This window comes from Pteropus medius, unplaced genomic scaffold (genome assembly GCF_902729225.1).
Source record: "Pteropus medius unplaced genomic scaffold, Ma_sr-lr_union100, whole genome shotgun sequence".
Taxonomy (NCBI): domain Eukaryota; kingdom Metazoa; phylum Chordata; class Mammalia; order Chiroptera; family Pteropodidae; genus Pteropus; species Pteropus medius.
In genome coordinates this window covers 4,468,008-4,489,397 of record NW_024342647.1, presented here as the reverse complement: position 1 = coordinate 4,489,397, position 21,390 = coordinate 4,468,008, and the positions used below count along the sequence as shown (strand labels likewise).

The window sequence follows — 21,390 nt, the reverse complement described above, 5'->3', positions numbered from 1 at the left end:
ATTAGGTGCTCCGTTCAGTGCTAGATGGGTCCATCATTCATCTGTCTATTTACTCATTGGATCCTGTATTTTGCATACGAGGAAATTAATCTTAGTGAATCAGTTTGCCCAAGATCACATAGCTGATAAGCAGTAGAGCTAAGATTTGAACCAAGGTCCATCTGACTGCAAACTCTGCTTCATCTCCAAATGAAGAAGTCTTTATCTAAGGTAGCCAGAGGAAGGTTAACTTCATACAGAGAATTTTAACCATGATATAAGACTCACGTATCAAGATCACAGCTAGGGAGAGCATGTAAATATCAAGTTGAAGAGTGAAAGGGAGCCCTGGTTTGGAGGAATATAACTTTTCACAATATAGGTGTATCCAGAAGACAGTTGCAGGTAGTGAAAATATTAAGCTGGGGCAAGAGACTCAAAACTTCACATGGTACTTAAGGCATGCCTTGGGAGCAGAGGTGACAGTTAAAGAAACCTGACAGACTGAACAGCTTCCACGCTAATCTAGTTGCGACCTAAGGCCCCACTCTTCCTAGTTTCTCCCAGGTGCCATCTTACTGAGCTGTCCAGTGCTCCAGTCACCCCCTCCAGACTGGTAGAAGGATCAGGATACAACTTGGTGGCAGAAAACCCCACCACCCTACCTGGATCTTTCTAATCCCCCTTGGCATGCCCAGTGTCCCTGTGGAATCAGTGTCAGATGCTGGCTCCATTATTCCAGCTTTTATGTTGTTCTATTACAGAGAAAATAACACATAGGGTATGGACCACTACTCCTGCTTTCTGTATCTAAAGCAAACATTGCTAATTATCATAGCTTTCTTTCCCAATGACCCCAGTTACCTCTATACTGGTGGTATGGAGTGATCTAGACAAGCCACCACCACCTGATCAGAATTGGCCTATGAAATGAAAGCTAGGAGCCATCATATGACAGTTACTGGGCTCCCTACTATGTGCTACCCCCCTTTCTTCTAGCTTTCGGTGAATTAAAAAAAAGTCTACAACAAAGATGATGAAATGTTGTAATGAACCATGTGGGGACAGCGCCCATGTCTCATCTGTTGTGGTGCCCCAGCATCTGGCAGAGAGAAAGTGCTTAGGAAATATCAGTGAACTAAAGAATTAATGAATGGTAAATGTGACTTTGACCCGCTTTGGAACGCACACTTAGAAGCACTTAGGGAAACAAGAGTAAAATAAACCTCTCGTGGGAAATATTTTAATTAGGTGAATTTACCCCGACCCCCCTTGGCTTTCCAGTGATTTCCAGTGGTTGCCCCAGATTATGACAGCATCCACAGCCCCCTCCTTAGTCAATCTGGAAAGGCCGAGACATTGGCTTCTAGTGTCTGGAGACACTGGGTTTGGGGTGAAGGAAGCACAGAGAGAAAAGCTACCACATCAAGTTCACCCACCAAGTTTGTGGCAAACTTGAAGGTTCTTTGAGTCTTGCAGGGGACCCCAGCTGCTCCTGCAGCATCCTGTCTGCCTTCCTCTCCATCTTACCTGCAATCGATTCCTAGCATCCTCTGTACAAAAAAAAAAATTGGAGTAATAAAGTCCAGGGCCTAGAAGCCGCCATGGGTGGAGAGGCGGTGGGACTTAGCATTGGAGTGGCCCCAAACGCAGGATGTGAGGCAAATTAGTTCAGTGGCCACAGTGAGCGAAGGTTTTTATAAACATAATCTAATTGTATTACTTCAAAGTCCTGAAGCTTATTGCCCCGCTTAATGATGTGTCACATTATTTATAGGGTATCACTATGAGACTTCTATTGATTTAATGCACTTCCTTAAAGACCATCATTGTTGTAGCCATAAAACAGAGCTATTCCCAGACAACTCAATTACGTCCGCTGCGCCTATAAACCACCCTGTGCCCTGAGCAGGTGTACACAGGAGGCAGAGCGGGGTGAGACCATGATGTGGGGTGCAATCCCCCCAGGACAAAAGGGACCGGTTCTGGAGATGGCAAAGGCAGGCGACAGGGGCTTCATTCAGTTGGGGATGAGGGCAGCATGAGAAGTGCTAGGCGGGGAGTGTGGGGCGCCCGCTCTGTCTCAGCCCCACCAAGCGGGTGGAGCCCTAAGACTATGAACAAACATCCCCCTCCCTCTGGGCCTTCATTTTCCCCACTGTGAAACTGGAGTGCTGAGTCCAGTGACACCCGCAAGGTCCCCTCTGGCTCACCATTCTGTGGTTTTATGAGTTACGGTTGAGCCACATGAAGAAGGTGCCAGTACGGTTTTAATACCACTCCTCACCCTTTCCATTAATCGAGAACCTTTCTTTTTAAATGAATTGACAATAATAGTACCAATGATAATAGGAAGCAATCCTGGCCCTGTTACTTGTTAGCTGTGTGTCTGTGGGCACTCGCCTTGGTGTATCTGGGACTCGTTCTCTCATCTGTGAAATGGGGATGTGAACACATGGACCTATTAAAATACATAATGCATGTATGCAATATTTCTATCTTTCTCAGAATGCTTTACACACACGATTTCCCCTTAATGCGAGAAGTGACAGGAATAGCTGTCCAAGTACCCATTTCACAGGCACGGAAAACTGAGTTGGGAAGTGAGTGAATTTCCCAAGGTGAGAGTGGCAGAGACTGGTCTCCATCTGGTTTGGGAAATTTCAATCCTGATAATAGCTGGGAATCTGAGGGAATAAAATCTGGTGATCCTTGCTGAGGATAAAAGCCTCCCCTTGGGAAAGCCTAGAAACTGTCCCCTCAGATATGAGGCAATCACTCCCAGAGGAGCTGGAGCTCTTCTTAGGTTCTTCCAAGAAGCCTGGAGAGAAGAAGGTGTCAAGGAGACACCACAGCCCTCCCCGCCACCTTCCTCCTGTTAGGTTTTGCAAGAAAGGAGAGTGGAAACCGGAAGTAGAAGGCCAGAGTTATGGAGTCTGGAACACCACCTTGGGGCCTCGGAAAATGCCTGACTGAAAGAATCCAAGAAATCATCATACAGCCCCTCATTCTGTCCTCGGCTAAACTGAAGCCCAGGGAGGAGCAGGGACTTGCCTAAAGCCACATAGTATATAGGTGACAGAGCCAGGATTTATCTCTGAGGGAGCTCAGTTATCTGCCCAGCAGGCAGCCATACCCCAACACCCCACCTGGCCACTGGCTCCAACAAGTGCTCTCTGCTTACCTTTCTGGTACTGGAGCCACAACTGCTGCTGAACCTTCTTGCTGGGGAAGTGGATGATGCAGGTGAGCTCAGAGCCATAGAGGGCCTCGGCGATGTAGTGGGAGCCATAGTGCTGGACGAAGGTCAGCAGCTCCTCCCGACTGCTCTCCTTGGTCAGGATTTTGAGGACGTTGGTGAAGCCTAGACAGGGAGCATGGGGGCGTGGTGAGACTTGAGAGGCAGGCGGCTGACCAATCGCAAGTGGCCAGGGATTCTTTCCGGTGTGGATCTGGTGACTTATCTCTCACTGTAGTGTCAGCCTGATGGCTGCACTACTCCAAACGTGCACCGCATTCCCTCACTTACATAACCAAGACTGTTCTCTACGGTGGACACACAAGACGCTACGCCTGAGAGGGAACTGATAGCAGGCGAAAGCTTCAAGCTTAGCGACCTAGACCACAGGGACCTGACAGTCACCACTAGGGAATCAAAGCTGATGTCTGCTGAGCAAGTGACATGAGCCAGGCACGTTGCTAAATGTTTTGCCCACTTCATCTAGTCTGACCTTCACTTGGTCTAGTTCGACCTTAGCCCCAACGTTGCCACCCTGTCACAACAGCCCTCATCGTGTAGATGAGCAGGTCAAAGCTCAGAGACCATAAATGATGCGTTGGTCCTGCAGCTGGAGGAGCCGGCGTCCCAGCTCGCTTCTGCTCTCTCGCCAAAGCACACACACTTCCCACCGCACTCGGTCATCGAGGGCTTGACCTGCCCATGGCCCAGGCTCAGCGGATATTCTGCGTCCTCAGATCTGATCCCGGGCTTAGCTCCCTGTGACGTTGCTTCCATTTTTGTCTCGCTGTGGCCTCCCTAAACAGTCCTGGGTTCTCTCTCCCCACATTGCCAAGGGCCTCTCTGCTGCTCTATTGTCCTTAGTCCTCAGTGCCCAGCAGGGGACATGCACAGCAGTCTCTCAACAGCCAGCTGCTCCCCTTCGCTCTCCTTCCTCAGACAAACAGGTCACCAAGCTATTCTTCCAGGAGCCTTAAGACCTTCTCCCCACTACTGAGTAAAACCCAGTGACCTTATCTGAGCATTTCAAGCCTCCAAGGTCATCTCTCACAAGCATCAGGCTTTACCTCTAGCTAAGCCAGTTTTCTTATTTCTACTGAATGTGACAAAGGATTTCTAACATTCTATCTTTATTTATATCCCTCGCCTTATCCCCAACACCCATACACACACACACACCACCATCACCACCACCACCCACCTGAAATGGCCTCCCCACTTCCTGCCTGAGTCTTACACATGCTTTAAGGCCCCAGGAAATCACTCCCCCCACAAGGAGCTTTTCACACCATCCTGGTCAGAGGCATCTAGTTTCTGCCCCTTTAATACTCACCACCTTGAAAGCAGAAGCTCTGTCTGCACAGGCATCCTTCCTCATCCCCACCCAACCAGCTACACTGCAGTTCAGGACACGGCAGGCACACCAGTCACCATTATTACAAGAACAACCAATTCTGTGCCACATCAAAGTAAAATGTAAACGAGCAAGCTCTTTTTCAACATTAAAAATGAGCTCCAATTTGCCAACGTTTGATTTACAAGGGGTTCTCAGGAGCATCATTATTGATTAATTAAAGCGGATCCACCTTTGTAGCTCTAATAAGAACATCACAGTCTTATTCACAAGTGCGGTGTGCAGGTGTGGGTGGTAGGGAAAACAGACAGGGCTCAAAGAATGGGTGCTTGATTAGAACAAACTCTCTCCATCAACCTGTTAACTCATGCAACTGGGTAATTAAGACAGCAGTGTTAATAAGATGGTGTGTGTTAAGTAATAAATAACAGCATCCTGGAGATGCCCTGTGGCTCTTTATCCAGGCAGACGAAATTGCAATCGAATCCCGGCTCTGCTCCTGTTCTGCCACTCACTAGCTGTGTGATGTTGGGCAAGTTACTTAACCTCTCTGACCCTCTGTCCTTCTCGGAAAAAAATGGAGTAAATACTGCCTTCTTCGCAGGACTGATCTAAGTCCTAAGATATAAAACATAGAGTGCTGGCTGATGTCAGAAATAATTAGTATGTGCATTTCTCTGGGGGTGAAGTCCTCTGATTCCCAGGCTAACAGAGCTCCACGTTGCTCATGAACAAAGTGACGTTCAAAATGAAAAGAGCTGGTCATTATTAGGAGATGCTGGGACAATAATTCAGTGGCAATGCCATGAGTAAGGGTAGAAAATCTAGGCCAGGCTCCCCTTTCCAGAGGCCTTCACTCATTCCTTACTTTTCAGTTTTCATTTATTTATTTTTTTATTCCTTCATCAAACATGAGCACCAACAACGTGCTGATTCTTTGTTAGTCACAAAGATTACAGGTCTGTAGGGCCCGAGCTCTATCCACAGCCTCAAGTCAGCGGGGGGCAGGGGGGACAAACAGGGTTCAGATAGGGATCGAGCATTTGCTCCTGCTTTAATCTAGGCAGCTGCTCATGGGGAATTTCTGGAGTTATCCCGAGGGGAATGGAGAATGCAGGAAGTGTCTCTGAGTATTGCAGGGTATGTTGCCCTGGCTAGGAGATCCAGACAGAGGACACGGCACGTGCACAGTCACAGAGACGTGAAAGAACACATCCCATTTGGAGAACTACACATGGTCATCATTGGCTGGGATTCCGGTTTTACGTGGGTAAGTGTGGTGATGTGTGTGTGTGTGTGTGTGTGTTTGTGTGTGTGTGTGTGTGTGTGTGTGTGTGTGTGTGTGTGTGTGCACTGGGTGGGATGTGTTATTGTTGTATAGGAGACAGGTGGGAAAAGAAATCAGCCAATACAGACCAGAAGAATCTGTCTGAGATCTTAAACCCACGAGCCTCAAGTATTTTGAAAACATACATGTGACTTAGAATGTTGTTTATCCTGCTCAAGCTTCCTGCTCAGACACCCCTTCCTCTATGAAGCCCCTGACTTTCCAGAATGGACAACTCCCTCTTCTTGCCACCATTACTCCACTTTGCGTGGATGCTACTGTAGTATGTTGAAGTCCCTGTCGGCTGCTTGTCCATCTGCTTTCCCCGGGAGCTCTTTGGCGGCAGCCTCCCCAGTGCCAGCGCAGGGCCAGCCAAACCCTAGGTCCTTCGGGACATGTGCTGAGTTACGCCAAGCCCATGGGATGTCTGGGGGTGGTCCTCACCTGCAGAGAGCGTGATGGTGCTGAGCTTCACACGGTAGAGGTTACTGCGGACCCGCCACTGCTGCACCATGGGGTAACCCATGGCCTCATCGTACCTGATGTCTCCTGGGGGAGGGAATAAGAAGGTCATGTGAGCTCAGCATTTAGATGCCGGAATCACCCCCCGGCCCCAGCCCTGCAGCTCTGGGCTCTGGGTAATGGCCACCTCTTCTAAGTAGGCAGAGGCTTGGCCTTAGACAGCAGGTTCTCGGGAGGGCCTACAACTTTCTCAGGCCTCTTCTTGACCTCTGACCTCAGCCACGACCCTGCTTTTCCTCTGCCCAATAGCTTGCAAGGTCCCTTTACCCTAGAAACAGCAGTGGGTTGACGGTCCCGGTAACCCTGTTGGCAACTGGCCATGGGAAACTAGACAGCTCGGTGCCTCAGTTTCCCCATCGGATACTACGGCTACCTATGCTGAACTTATTTCCACAGGCAGCTGGTGAGACTCAAGTAAGGTGATAGAAGTGGAAGCCTTTCGGTAACCAGAAGTCATGTGCATGGAGTCTACGGTCAGCAAACCACAACCAGCCCAGCATGCGCTGTCTGCGGCCACTTTGACAGGGCGGCCACAGGGTTAAATGGCTGTGACGGAGGCCACGCGCAGCACCAAACACATTTATTATCCGACCCTTTGGGTTTGCTGAGCCCTGTCTGGACCACTGTTTATAAACACGGAATCATGAACGTCACATAAAATGCACATGCACACAGATAAAAGGTCCCCACTTCAAGTAAGACAGGGAAACAATGGCTAGACAAAATTAAACATGATTTTTAAAAAATCTCCAATGAAGGCAGCGTGTAGCACTTTGCACACTTCTCTGACCATGTAACCCCCTTTTATTCCCAGTGGTCCACTGCAATTCACATTCCATACAGTGCAATTTTGGGGAAGCAGAAGTATAGACAAAAAATAAAACATAATACGGTGTTAGCAAGTAGTTAACTTTGGGTGGTAAGTACATAAGATTCTTGTTTTCTGATTTATATTCATCTCCATTTTCTAAATTTCCTACTCTGAGCGTTTCAAACTCTCTCTTTTTATAATCAGGAAAAAATACATAAAAAGGAAAGGCTAGTCACATCAGCAGTTATTATCGTCGTTATGTATCCTCTGCAAATGGCAGGCACATTTCCTATCCTTTTCTCTTGCCCCCGGTGAGGAGGCACTTAAAGAGATATTTGATACCAAGATTAAAATGAGAATCTCATTGGAACAAGTGATTTCTTCCTGGACGTTACTATAGTATTAAAGTTGTCCATTACTGTCAACTTTTTTTTTTCCTCTTAAGCCTTCTTTGGAATAATATAATTTTTTTAGAGGCTTTCATTTTAAAGTAAAATATTCATGATCTTCAAAGATACGTCCACTGGAGCGAGGTTGTTTTGTTATAAATATGTCCTCCCTGTTTCTCTGCTCCGACTGTCCTGTCTTTCCTCTGCAGAGGCTGGGGACGGAAGGGGAGCGGGTGGTGGAGGAATGAGAAGGGCTATGTTTTGAGTCAGGAAAGAGACAACAGTCTACGCAGGAAGACCAGACGCCAGTGCCTGGGTAGCCTCTACCCATCTATTCATGCTTGTCCTAATTCAGAGCAGGCTTGGAGTGTGTTTGGGCATGAGGGGCTGATCCCCAGGGGAGCTGGACAGAACATAAGAATGGGAGCTGTTTGTGCCGCTCATCCACTCGGGGGCATGACAGCCAAAAGAAAAAAATAAATACTACTTCTTCTAGTTATCTTGAAATTTCTAGAACCACCTTCTCTGCCTCTTACCCCATCCCTGGCCTTCCCCATAAGTGGTCATCACTCTATCCCTCACTTCTCCTCATCCCTGGTCCTTCTTGGATTCCAGCCTGGAATATAAGCTCCTCGGGTGGGATGTCAGCTTCTCAAGGTCAAGGTCGTGGTCTGTATTTTCCCACATGTGCAGAGCCTAGAACAAAGCCTGGTGCATAGCAGGCTTTCAACAAATAACTGTTTAGTGACTCACTCACTTATTTTCATAAACCCGTCCCTGGTCCCTACCCCATCCCTGACTCCTATCTTACCTGATTCTATCCTAGATCCCCACGCAGGGATTATGGGTAGAATAAAGCTCTGGAATGGGGGAAATTATTTTTTCTGATCATTAAAAAAAATTAACTCTTGAAATGTGACAGCTCCTTTATTAGGACCCCGCCAAAGACACCTGAATCAAAACAGATGATGCTAAAATTTTGTGCCACTCACATGGAACCACACTGTACTAAGCATTTTACATCCGTGACCTCCAATTCTCACTACAATTCTGAAAAAATAATTGTTATACCCCATTTTTCAGAAGGAGAAACTGAGGCTCAGGGAGAGAAACCACTCAAGGACACACAACAACCAGTGACAGATCCAGAGTCCTTTCCATTAGAGCACAGCACCTGCCCATAGACCACGACAATGTGGCTTTAGGAGGTGGTGAACTCCCCGTCACTGGGGATATGCAAGTGGGATCGTCACTCGCCGGGATATTGTAGACCTGACTTCCTCATTAGTAAAGAGGAATACTCTAGATGCCATGTACAGTCCATGTAAGCTCTGAAATTCTATGATCTTGTGAAAACGAAAATTAAGGAAGACACAGCAGATTTTAGGCGCATTTTACAAAGCCGTTTTACAACCATGATTTTCTATGATCTACATCTGGACCCCTCTTTGAAGTAGACAGGTCGGAGAGGTCATGTAGGAGAGTGGATATAGCATCAGCTTTGGAGTGAAGACCGACTGGCCTTAAATTCTGACTCAGCTTTAGACCAGCCATGTGGCCTTGGACACGTTTAATGACTTCTTTAACCAGTTTAAAAGGGGATGATAACGCCCTTTCAGGGTCACACGGAGTAGTGCATGCACAGTGCCTGGCCCCCAGGAGACTCTCAGCACATGTGGGTTCTCCCTTGTCTGAGATTAGATGACTTGTGCAAGGTTTCCAAGAGCTTGCAAGTGACAGACGGGAATGAAATCTAAATCAGTTATGTTTCAACTTTTCCCTGGGGGACAATTTCCCTCTTGGTGAGATGGTTCCATCATCCATCAGGCTGACCCTTCTCCCTGGGCGGCCTTCTCCCTGCTATCACACAAAGGCAGGGCCAGTGTCCTTATGTCTTAGGAAAGTCCCCAAGAAAAGTGTAGGAGAGGAACCGGAAGAAGACGAGGAGGAATCGGAGGGCATTGTGGGCTGCGGCAGAAAAGGCAAAGCCTCGGGACAGCCTGCAAAAGACAGCTTCTCAGTAAGGGAGAGAGTGAGAGGCAGAGTTGACTGAGAATGCCAGAAGACCGGAAGCCACAGCACCTGGTTCAGGTCCTGGCAGATCTGCTGTGTGACCTTGGGCTGGTTCACCTCTCTGAGTCCAGATTTCTCATCTATAAAATGAGAAAAATAATACCCACACCACGAGATGTCTCAGTGCCCACGCTCAAAAATAAGCTGTGTAACTGAAATGCTTTCAAATGAGAGAGGCTTCTGGTTGGGGGCAGGAAACTGGTTTTACTTTAGAATAATTTAAAAACGAACCTCATGAAATAAGCCAGACACCGAAAGACAAATACGACCTGATCTCACTTATGTGTGGAGTCTAAAAAACGTTGAACTCGTAAAAGCAGAGAGGAAGCTGGCTGGGGGGTGGGGTAAACGGTGAGACCTTAGTCAAAGGATACAAATGTTTGATTATGCACAATGAAAAAGTTCTGGAGATTTAATATATGGCAGGTTGACTACAGTTATCAATATTCTACTGTATAGTTGAAATTTGCTAAGGGACTAAATCTGGCCTAGGCTCAGCATCTGGAGTCTCAGGGAAGCCCATAGTTTTGCACAATCATCGCACAAAGTAGGAGCCCAAGAAATAGCAGGTCCTTTTTGCATCCAATCCCTCACAAAGGGGGAGGCCCGCTGGGACCTATCCTGGAGGCGATGAGGATGGATACGCGGGAGGCTGGGAACGGGTCTTACCAGTGAGCAGCTGGAGGTCCGGGAGGGGCTCGGAGAGGACCCCCCGGCACTGCTCCTCCACAGGCAGCGGGATCACCAACAGCCCATCGGCCAGCTGAGGAAAGTCCTTGATGAAGTTGTTCTCCCTGTGGAGAGGAGCAGAGAGACTGCAAAATCGAGGCAGTAGAGTCTGGGTCTGCGGGGCAAGAGGGCAAGAAGCGTGTAGTCTGAATAGAGACTCACGAGTGGGCAGGTGGCTTTGCTGCACTGCCACCAGCTCCCTGAATCCCCGCTCTGAGAACATAGTGCTAAATGACAGGCTCTAGGATCTGGCCAGCTGGGGCTCAAATCCTGGCCCACCACTTACTAGCTGTGCAACCTTGAGCAAGCTACTGGTCCTCTTGGAACCTCAGTTTCCTTGTCTATAAAGTGAGATCTCAGGGTAGTTATAAACACTTAATGGGCTAAAGGTACCAACTGCTGAAGACATAGTCTGATGCTCTGTAAACTGTATGTGTGACAGCTAAATGTCCCCTTGCATAAGCAATGATGATGGAAAACCAGGCTGTGTGGGAACTTAGAACAGCATGGAGGGTCTGAGGAAAAAAGGGGGCGAGGTTCAGCTAGAGAAAGGAAGGCCTGAAAGAATAGGTGTGTGTTTGTTAAAGTGGAAGGACCCTAAGGGATCATCTGGATCCAACCCCTCCTTTTTCAGGCATGGAGAAGGGCAGTGACGTGCTCAACAACAATGAATGTGTTGTACTCAAACCCAGGTCTCTCAACTCCCTCTCTTGCTCTAACTTCTTAGCTGTCCTTCTTCTGAATCCCTTATGGAAGACAGGCCTCTGAGTGACTCAGGGGACTGAACCTTGAACAAAGGCAATCTTAAGGGGGGTAAGTTATCATGCATCACAGGGAGGCAGGCTTTAATCTAGACAATAGACCTGCCTGAAAACAGAACAATTTGCCAAGAGAGGTGGTGAGCTTCCTGTTTCTGGGAGTATGCAAGCAAGAAACTTGAGAGCCACTTGGTATGGATGGTATCGAGGGCATTTCTGTATTAAAATCTGATTTTTGAGGTCTCTTCATATTCAGAGATCCTCAGGATTAGAGAAACTAATTACAGTCTGGAGAGGAGAAGAAGAGGGGGAAGAAAAACAAAGGGAGGAGGATGTTTATCACTTCATTTGCCAACTGGAATGGGCAACCTTGAAATGAAAAATCAGAAAGAGGAAAACAAAATTACGTGATGCCGAAGCAATGGCTTTGAAGCCTGGATCTCAGGCACTTCAAAGGCAGCTATGCGAGCTGTCAGGTGACCTGGGTCACCTTCCTGTCTCTATCCCATACCCTCGTACTTTCCACCTCAGTCACCTGCAAAGATCACCATCAATTCATTTATTTAGTGAACACCTTCTCCATATCTGACCCCTGGAGAAGTTAGAGTCCAGAAGAGGAGACATTATCCCTGTCTTCAACGTCACCAGCATCTTCGCCATCATCACCATCACCTGACAGTTTATTGATTGAACTCTTATAACTTACTGGCTATGGATTTTACATTCATTTTATCATTTAATCTTCAGGGTAGCCTACAAGATAGTTATTATCTTCATTTTACAGATGAGGAAAAACGAGGTTCAGAGTTAAGAGATGGTAGAGTTGGGATTTGAACCCAGGTCTGTCTGACTGCAAACCTGGTGAGGTAAAGTCTGGGCTTGGGACTGTTTTCTGGGCACGCATGTGCATGATGGTGAGTTTCTAGGTCCACACGTGTATACTTCAGCATGCTATGTTGTGTGCCTGTATGGGTGTGCTCATGTATGGGTGTTTAAGTCTCTAAGTATGCCTGTGACCATGGCGTCTGCCTAGGTGTATGTTTGTGGCTGGCTTTTGATTAGTCTGCAAACTTGAGTCTCCATTTCAAATCTTCTCTGGCAATGCTTTTATGATTGAAGAGGAGGGGACACAGAGCCACCTTCTCTAACTACAGGCCTCTCTCCTCCAATCCTCCTGCCTCTGGTTAAGCTGGGTTGGGCTCTGCAAACAAATTCAACCCCAAAGGGACAATGGGAGGCAGCTCAGTGTCAGAATGGCTGGGGGACTGGTTCATGATGCCCCTTCTTGGAGGAAGGTCTTATCCCCGAGATTCCAGAAATCAGGGAGGGTCTTGAGGAAGCACCTGAAAGAGAGGGAGAAGATGGAAGGCTGGGAGTTGGCATGGGTGAAGCAGAGAATGACAACAGAGTGACGGCAAATACCAAGGATAGACCCTCAGGACTTTGCCCTTCAAGGCCACCTGAGAGATGGCAGTCCTGCGTGGCGTCTGCCAGCAGAGGGCGCACAGGGCCTTTGCATCACTTGGCTCCCTTGGGAGGCAAAACAAGGTGGGAATAGCAGCCAAGGGGGAAAGTTCCTCTGGGCTGAGAACCTCAGACAGAACCCAGAGAGCAGCTTCAGGACCCGCATACCCAGAATAGGTGACAGGGGGACTGGCGGTGTGCTGGTTTAAACTCAGTTGGTTAAAAACAAATTCAGATTCTAAGAGCTGTGTGTGTGTGTGTGTGTGTGTGTGTGTGTGTGTGTGTGTGTGTGTAAAAAGCTAACAAGAAACAAATTAATCCAATAATAGGAAGAAGAAGAGATAATATTTATCGATTTATCATGTTTGTTGACCATCAGCTATGTTCTAGATAGTTCCAAGATATGAGTGTGTGTCATTTTAACCGCAGGAGAACTCTCTGAGACAACTACTATTATTATTCCCATTTTGTACACGAAGAAACGGATGCTCAGAGAGGTTAAGGAACTTTGTCCAACCAAGATCCACAGTTAGAAAGTGACAGTGGCCAAAGCCCCAGTGTAGCCAAGTGGGCTCCTAGCTTAGCGCCTGGCGCTCTGTAAACCCATGGTCATGACTCAGCCCAGGGCCTGGGCTCTTGATCACTGAGATAACCTGCTACCTAGCAGAGTTCTGTTGTTTCCAGTCAGAGTTGGAATGTGCTTTTGTGCCTGTGGATGTGGCTGTATGCATGTGTGTGTGTGTGTGTGTGTGTGCGCGTGTGCGTGCACGCGCATAAATTGATGCTGTTTCAAGTAGCGACAGGGCCACTGTTTTTTTAGACACCCATTTCCCCCCAAATATCTTTGAGGATGGTTCAGTCTTAGTTGATACTATATGGAAATGATTCATCAACTTTTTAAAATAGTAGACCCTGGGCCCCATGGACTCAGGGCAATTCTAGGGACCCTTGTGGGGGTCTGTCATGTTCTGGGATCTGTTCTGCACACTAGGGATATGGCACACTAGGGGAGGTGCCCCCATTCACAAAGACCAGGAGAGGATGTGAGCACTGTATGGAGGTCTGCAAGGCCTTCGCAGTCCAGCCCTGCCTACTCCTCCCGCCTCGTTTTATGAGCCACTTCCTGCTGTTCTCATGCTGCACTGATTGTCCCTAAGTTCCTCATGTGGGACCTATTGCTTCCTACAAAGGAGCCCACTGAGGTTTTGCCCTCTCTCTGAAAAGCTCTTGCTCCCCAGCCCTGCACCTGGCCAACTCCTACTTATCATTCAGACCACACATTATTTCTCTGCCTTTGAGAAATGTTCTCAGCATCAGCTCTCCTGTTACACTCTCTCATAGCATCTTGCTATTTTCTTCCAAGAAGAGCTCCACAGTTCCTAACCATAGATGGGCTCAGGGGGACCTTATGTGATACCCACCTCTCTCACTAGACTCTGAGCTCCATGAGAACAAGACTATGCCTGTCCCATTTACTGCTGCTTCCCCAGTCCCCAGCACAGTGTAAATTGCATACAAAGTGGCACTCAGTGAACATTTGTTGAGGAAACTAGGGAGGAAACCCAGAGACGAAAGTCACGTGTGTATGACCTACATCTTTTGAGAGAGTCCTTTTCTGATGTTTTATCACAGGGTTCCAAGATGCCTCAAATCCAAAGGACATTGAGGATTTGTGTCTAAAATACCAGCTCTTTTGCTAAAAGCTTTAAAACTCTAATTTCTTCCTCTAACTTCTTATGTGCGTAGGCACCCTGCTTCCTGTAGAGTTCAGATGGGGGACCAGATCAGAAAGGTGATCACTCCAAGCAGGGGGCTGGTCAGACCACGCCCTCTCGGTGTGCACGTGTGCATGGGTGTGCATTCACATTGTGGGGGAGGTGCAGGGGCTGGGTGGGGTGAGACATGCCAGCAGGAAGCGAGAGGCCGCATTGGAAAACCACCTCTCCTATGAAACCGTATCAATTTTTCTCTCAAAACATCAGTTGGAATAAATCTTCCCTACCACTTTTGTCTCGGGTATCTTGTTTATGAACGGATTCCAGAACTGGCCTTGGGACCTGGTGGTTGAAAGAGTGTGGGCTCAGAAGTTATACACTCATGGACACAAATCCTGGCTGTGTGACCTTGAGGAGGTCACTTACATTTTGGGAACCTTAGTGACTTCATCTGTAAAATGGGGGTCATGAGTTTAACTTCAAGGGGTTGGGCGGAGGATTCATGTAAAGTCATCTTTAATGCTAATTCCTTTTCCTGATTCCCACACTAGATTCTAAATCTCCTTAGAGTCTTTGAGAGCCCAGCACAGTGCCAGCTCATGGTGTAACCACATTAATCATATGTTTGTGTATAGAGGTGAGGGGCAGGCCTCTTCATCTTCCACGCCACCTGCATATGACATCTAAGTGGCACAAACCCACAGAGCACTTCCACGGAAGATGCACCTTGTCCAGTTCCCTCTGTTCAGCCATGCTGACAAGAATGACAATCAAGGGAAGCTGGGCATCTCTGCTACCCTCCCCCTCCTTCCTCCAGGTTTCCCCTCCCTCCCGCTGCCACCCCCTTTTAAGAATATGTGTGAGTGTTTTGGATACATTAATGCACAGCCACCAGCATACAAGAGCCCATCACCCATCAGTTCTAGGGAAATTAGCATTTAAATTGAGATATTTCAAGGAAGTAAATCACCCCAGAGCCAGCCAGCACTGTTTGCTGCCTTTTCTCAGTGGAAGATAGGCTCAGGGCCCTGGCCTAGGAGCTGTTGAGTTTGCAGGGAGGGGGTCCACTCTCCCTGGCTCTCCCTAGGCCACCCAACACCCAACTCCTAAAGGGGTGGCGTCAAACTCTCAGTGCCAATTCAGACATCTCCCCTGGTTTACATCGTGCCTCACGATGTAACTAAAAATGAGCCTTCTGCCTGGTGAGGGAGGGGACTTTGGCTGAGATGTGATTCCCTCTGTGATCAGGCAGGTGGGAGACCTGCTCTCATCATGGCTGTCACTGCCTAGCTGGGTGGTTTGGGAATGGGGAATGCCACTCCATGCTTCTGGAACTGGGAGTGGGGGAGGGGAAGGCTAGTATACAACATTTGTTTTTCTGAACCCCAGATTGAGAGGCGTTGGGTTAGATTTTATCCATTCTGTAGAAGCTGGAATCTCTAGGGTCTTAAACCAAACCCACCCTCAATCTCCACCCTTCTTGGGGACCAGTTAGAAAGTTTGTTCTCATGTGATCTGCTTCTCAATTTGGGTCTTCTTCTAAGTTCTCTGGTCAAGTACTCTTTCATTCAACCTGTCATCAATTCATTCATTCAACAGATCTTCAGTATTATGTGCCTGGCGCTGAGAACACAATGATAAAACAGACATCCTCTGTCCTCGAGTTGCCCATAGCCTGGTATGAGACGCATGTGTAAATGCTTCTTACATATGTGTGTGAATGTGTATTCACCACAAGGTGAATATGGTTTTGAAACGTTAACAGGAAGCATTTTTTTGTTCCCCCTAAATCATATTCGTCCATGGAACCCCCCTGCTAAATCAAAGGCATTCATCCCTTAGGTAGAAAAGCAGATGCCATCTAGAAAAAAAAAGGGGGTCATCACTCAGCTTTGCATCTCAAAGCTGACTCTGTAGTGTCTTGAGTTAGAGAATAGTTTAGAAAGTCAGCCTGTGCTGGGAGTGAAGATTCTCTTATGTATCAAAGCCAAACCAAGGCCAACTCTGATCACAGTCTTATTTTAATGTACAGATGGTACAGGCTACCAACCCAGGGGAGTTCCCACCAGACAGGAAAAGGGAGGAGAAAACCCTTTGTTTTGCCACTGGTGCTGGGAGGGATTGCTGAGGAGAGAAAGCCAATAGGCCAAGCACACAGACTTGAGAATCAGCAACCTTCCTTTTGGGCTTTTGGAAATCAACCCCCCTTCCCCATTCACCCCAACCTTGAGGGTGGTATCAACAAATCTCTAAGCCACTAACAAGGGTTTGGGGGAAATCTCAAGGTGGGTGAGCGGGATTGATGAGTTTGCTCCACCAGACCAGGTTATAGTCTCAGGGGGGTGGTGGGTTGTGAGCTCCTTTATCTAATAGGCCAATGGGAGCTCCAGTGAGTGGGTAGCAATAGTTGAGCAAGAAACCACAGAACTCAGCCCCCCAGTCCTGCAGCCATGGTGTAGGGACAGGGAAGCTGATAAGACATATCCTCCTGCTCATGGAGACAGGGGTGGGAAAGGGGGCCTGAGATTAGCACAGGAGCTGCAGAGTGTAGACTCTGGAAGTGGGCAGTGGATCCCAACATGCTGCCCTGCTCAAAAGACCGGCCGAGACCATTCATGTCTTATGGACACCAGTGCAGGGGCCCAGAGCCCAGCTCAAACAAGAAATCACATACTGACTACCAGGAAGGATGCGCTAGACCACGTTTGGGCCAACGTCCTCTCATCAGCACCCTGAGGCCAAGCGGAGGTGGTGGTGGGAGGCTGCCTGGTCAGGGAAAGGCAGGAGTGGTTGGTGGTTTGGTCCTTCGAATGGACTACATAGTTACCCTAAAAGAGATTCTTAATTGGCAGATTGAAACCCATTTTTGCTATCAGTGGAATGGGAACTTGAGGGAAAGATTATGTCAGCTATAGAAAATTAAGAAGACTGCAGTGTTATGCATAACTGAGTTGTAGAGGAAACGTGTGTGAACGCTTGGCTTACTGAACAGATGGTTACAGGTCAGAGTGATACGGATGAAGGTCATAAGGGAGGCTCAGAGACCAAGAGGATGTAGAGGAGAGGAATTTATCACAGACTGGGGAGATGGGGAATGTTCCCTGGAGGAGGTGAGCCTTGACAGATTGGTGAGGGGTTATCCAGGGAAAGAATAGCGAGGAAGGGAAGTGTGGGTGGGGTCTAGGCAGAGAGGGAGAGAGGGAGAAGAGAGGGGAGGAGGGAGGAGGGGAGGAGAGAAAGGGGAGGAGAGAAGGTGAGCAGGGCTGCGTGCTACGTAAAATGAGAAAATGAGAATGAAGATAATGCACTCAAGTGGCACATTCTGAAAACTGGAAGAAACTAAGATTTAAGATGTAAAAGCTTTCAGTAAAAAGCAAAGATGGGCTTAGAGGAGCAGGTAGGGATCAGACCTTAGGAATCTTCTAAGTGATGCAGAGGAATGCGGGCTTTATTCTGAAGGCTTGGAGATTCATTAGGGGTTTTAAGCAGAAGAGCGATACCTGTCTGACTAGAACTTTAGAGTGACTGCCTGGATGGATGCAAGGTGGAGCCTGGACTGGAAAAGGAATAAGACTGGGAGAAGAGAGACCAGCTCTGAGGTTTTGCAGCAACCTAGATAAGACATGATAGAGTAGTTATATGACAGGATATGGAGGAAAGGCACAGATTTGAGAGAGGCTCAGGAAGTCCTGCTGGACCCTATCATCAATCACACATGGAGAGAGGAGAAGAAATCATGGGCTATGTCAGGCAGTGCTGACTCCATGGCACCATCTGCCCCAGAATCCCTCACCTCTAAGCGCCAGAGCCCTCTGTGCACCCTTATTTTCATTGATCATGGCCTTAGCATAGACCAGTGTGTCCTGGCCCATCACAGAAGTCCTTGCCTCCTTCCTGCTTCCACCAGCCGCAGCTCATTTCAGCTCAACCGCTATGTGGGAGACCTGCAGGAAGATAGCCAGGTCTCAAATAAAACCCCTCACATTTCATGCAAACTTAGCCATCTCCAAACAGAGGCGCTCGGGGCTGCCATCTCTTCCTGGGCAGGACACAGCTCATGATCCCTACCTCTGGGCTGTTTCAAGGCTTCACTGGCTAAACAGTGGCCCACCTCTAAGGGGCCATTCTCATCTCAGCCAGTGCTCACAAAAAATGATGAGAGAGAAGACAGAAGCAGGGCAGATAAGTGACTTAGTTAAAGGTCCCCAGGTTTGCAGGACCAGGGCTGGCCACCCACCCATGTTGACTTCCAGCCGAGAGCTGCTTGCACTGGAATGTTATCAAAGGCGAGAAGGAATGACCCTTCACCTGCCTGACACCTGAACTGACTCCTTCAAAGCAGTGGCTGAGTCAGATTCTCTTTGCAACCAATCTCCTCTGAGGCCTCAGAGACAGACCTCATGGTGTCATCTCCTCTGGGAAGCTGTCCCTGAGCCCTTTCTTTGGAAGAGATGCCCTTTTTCTTCCCAGCACTCGACTTGGGCTCTGATCAAGATGACCAGAGTCTGCCAGATATGGCCATTCTCTGCATGTCTGTAAGTGTCTCAGATTCTGTTGTTCTCGGTTGCGAAGATCTGTTTGTCTGATTTCCCTCTGAGTCCTCCTCATCTACATATCCAGAGTCTGGTGTAGACACAGCACATAACAACTGTCTATTTTGATTTAGGCCACTGTCCCCTCTCCCAGGGACCATCACAGCTGCCTATTAAGGATTCTCTGCATTCATTCAATCTTGCCTTTCCAATTCATTTACCATCCTGAGGCCAGAACGATAATCTAAAATGATGGTGATGGTCCTAACTCAAATATATCACTGGCTCCATGTATTAATATCCTGTTGCTGCCATGATAAATTACTAAAATCTTAGTATCTTAAAACAATATAAACTTACCATCTCATAGTGTGACGTCTGGCATGGGTTTCTAGGCTAAAATCAGTGTCAGCAGGGTGGCATGCTTTCCAGAGGCTCTAGAGGACAATCCATTTCCTTGCCTTTTTCAGCTTTTCCAGGATGCCCACATTCCTCAGATCCCTCTTCACAGCTAGCCGAGGCAAGGCAAATCCTTCTGGAACCACATCATTCTGATCTCCTTTCTCACCCACTTCTACTTTAAGGATCCTTGGGACTACACTGGGCCCACTGAATAATCCAGGATAATCTCTTTATTACAAATCAGGTGATTAGCAATTTATTTCACCTATACCCTTAATCGTCCTTTGCCATAGAAGGTCACTTATTCATAGGGTCCAGGGATTAAAATGTGGACATCTTAGAGGCCATTATTCTGCCTGCCAAACTCCAGTTTTGTTTTGTTTTCTTTTTTTTCTCCAGGAGAGTTTTGTCGACGCATCTCTCTTCATCCAGGACTTCAATACCCCTTCTCTGAGTCTCCCCAGCATCCACCCTTCTCTTATCCCAACATTTTCACACTGGACTATTGTTCCCCGCCACTCACTGTCTCCCTCACTAGGCAGAAGGCACAGAGGGCAATGACCACATCTGTTTTATGGACTACTGTGCATCCAGCCCTGACACAGTGGCTGAAGCACACACTAGGGACTCAATAAATGCTTATTCGGTGAATGAATGAATTCATCTTAGCTGAATGGAAATGTAGAGGAATCAATCTGTTCAGCTTCGGTACTGCAAGCTCCCTCCTGTGGGGTCTGGGTCACTGCCTTTTTCATCTCCACCTCCCTTCCTATCTCTTCCTTTCTTCCCTAGCCATCTAGCACACACAATGGCAAGTATCATTTTTAAAGCTAATATCTATTGATTGTTTACAACGGGTTAGACATTATTCTAAGGGCTTTACACATATCTCATTTCACACTCACAATGAGCCTGAGACTGCAAGGTAAGTACTCTTAGTCCATTTTTTGGCGGGGTGGGGAGGGAGCAGAAATGCAAAGAGGTTAAGTGCACAGAACTAGTTAGCTGGACTCTGAAAAGTTTAACTCCATATTTTTAAAAAAACTATGCAAAAATATGCCAGTAATGTTTCATTTTGCCCCTACATGAAATGCTGAAGAGCAAAGGCTGACGCACTGACAATATCAGTGCTGGTAGAAGGTCCCAGATGGATGCCCACACTCATAATGGAAAAGGACCTTTATGGGAAGCATGCCATGTATGGTTGCATAGGCTTTCTCTTTCTAACCTTCTTGCTACAGAATGTTTGTGTCCCCGCCAGAATTTATATGTTGAAACCTAATCTCCGGTGTGGTAGTATTTGGAGGTGGAGCCCTTGGGAGGTGCTTAGATCATGAAGATGGTGGTCTCATGAACAGGATTAGTGCCCTTATAAAACAACCCAGAGAACTCCTCATCCCTTCTGCCATGAGAGAACACAGCAAGGAGGTGCCATATATGAACCAGGAAGTGTGTCTCAATAGACACTGAATCTTCAAGACTTCCCAGCCTCCAGAACTGTGAGAAATAAATAAACGTATGCTGTTTAAACCAGTCTGTGGTATTTTGTTATAGCAGCCTAAATGAACTAAGACACTTCTCAACAATAGCACACAAAGTTGTGTGTGCTAGATGGAGGAGAGGAAACTGGGGCTCAGAGAGGTGAGATCACTTTCCTAGGGTCGTATACAATTAAATGAGGGCTGTCAGCTTCATTCTATCACCCGCCTCTCTGACCATGCTCACACCTGTCTTTCTCTGTCCTGCCCCACCTTCATTCGTACACTGGTGTGCATGAACACACACACACACACACACAATGTGACACCTGGGTCACACACCGTACATGTCTTCCTTCTCTAAATGCAGAACGGCTTTCACCAGTGGCACCAAAACTCACTTAAGCATTCCAGGCATGGCTGTTACTAACTCCTGCCCTGGTAATTGCGATCCCTGAAATTGAAAGAAATTGCAGGCTAGAGAAACATTATCTTCTCTGCCACTTCGCCCTCCATCTCCTCGCTTGTGTGTGTCAGCACCGGGATCCCTCATCCTGCCATCACACCAGGAACGAGCTGACTGCTGTCACTGGGGCCTCTGGAGCAGCTTCCCGAGCTT

General features: G+C 47.7%; 1 protein-coding gene across 4 annotated transcripts in view; it reads right to left on the bottom strand.

Annotated features, from left to right (window-relative positions):
- The window catches only part of ASTN2 (astrotactin 2), a 791,570-nt gene that overhangs the window by 217,052 nt on the left and 553,128 nt on the right, over window positions 1-21,390 (bottom strand). For all 4 annotated transcript variants that reach the window (XM_039866760.1, XM_039866761.1, XM_039866762.1 and 1 more), the window contains 3 exons: window positions 10,363-10,487; window positions 6,343-6,447; window positions 3,164-3,343 (listed from right to left, as the gene is read on the bottom strand). In XM_039866760.1, the coding sequence (XP_039722694.1) occupies window positions 3,164-3,343; window positions 6,343-6,447; window positions 10,363-10,487 (410 nt within the window). The remainder of the gene's footprint in view (window positions 1-3,163; window positions 3,344-6,342; window positions 6,448-10,362; window positions 10,488-21,390) is intronic.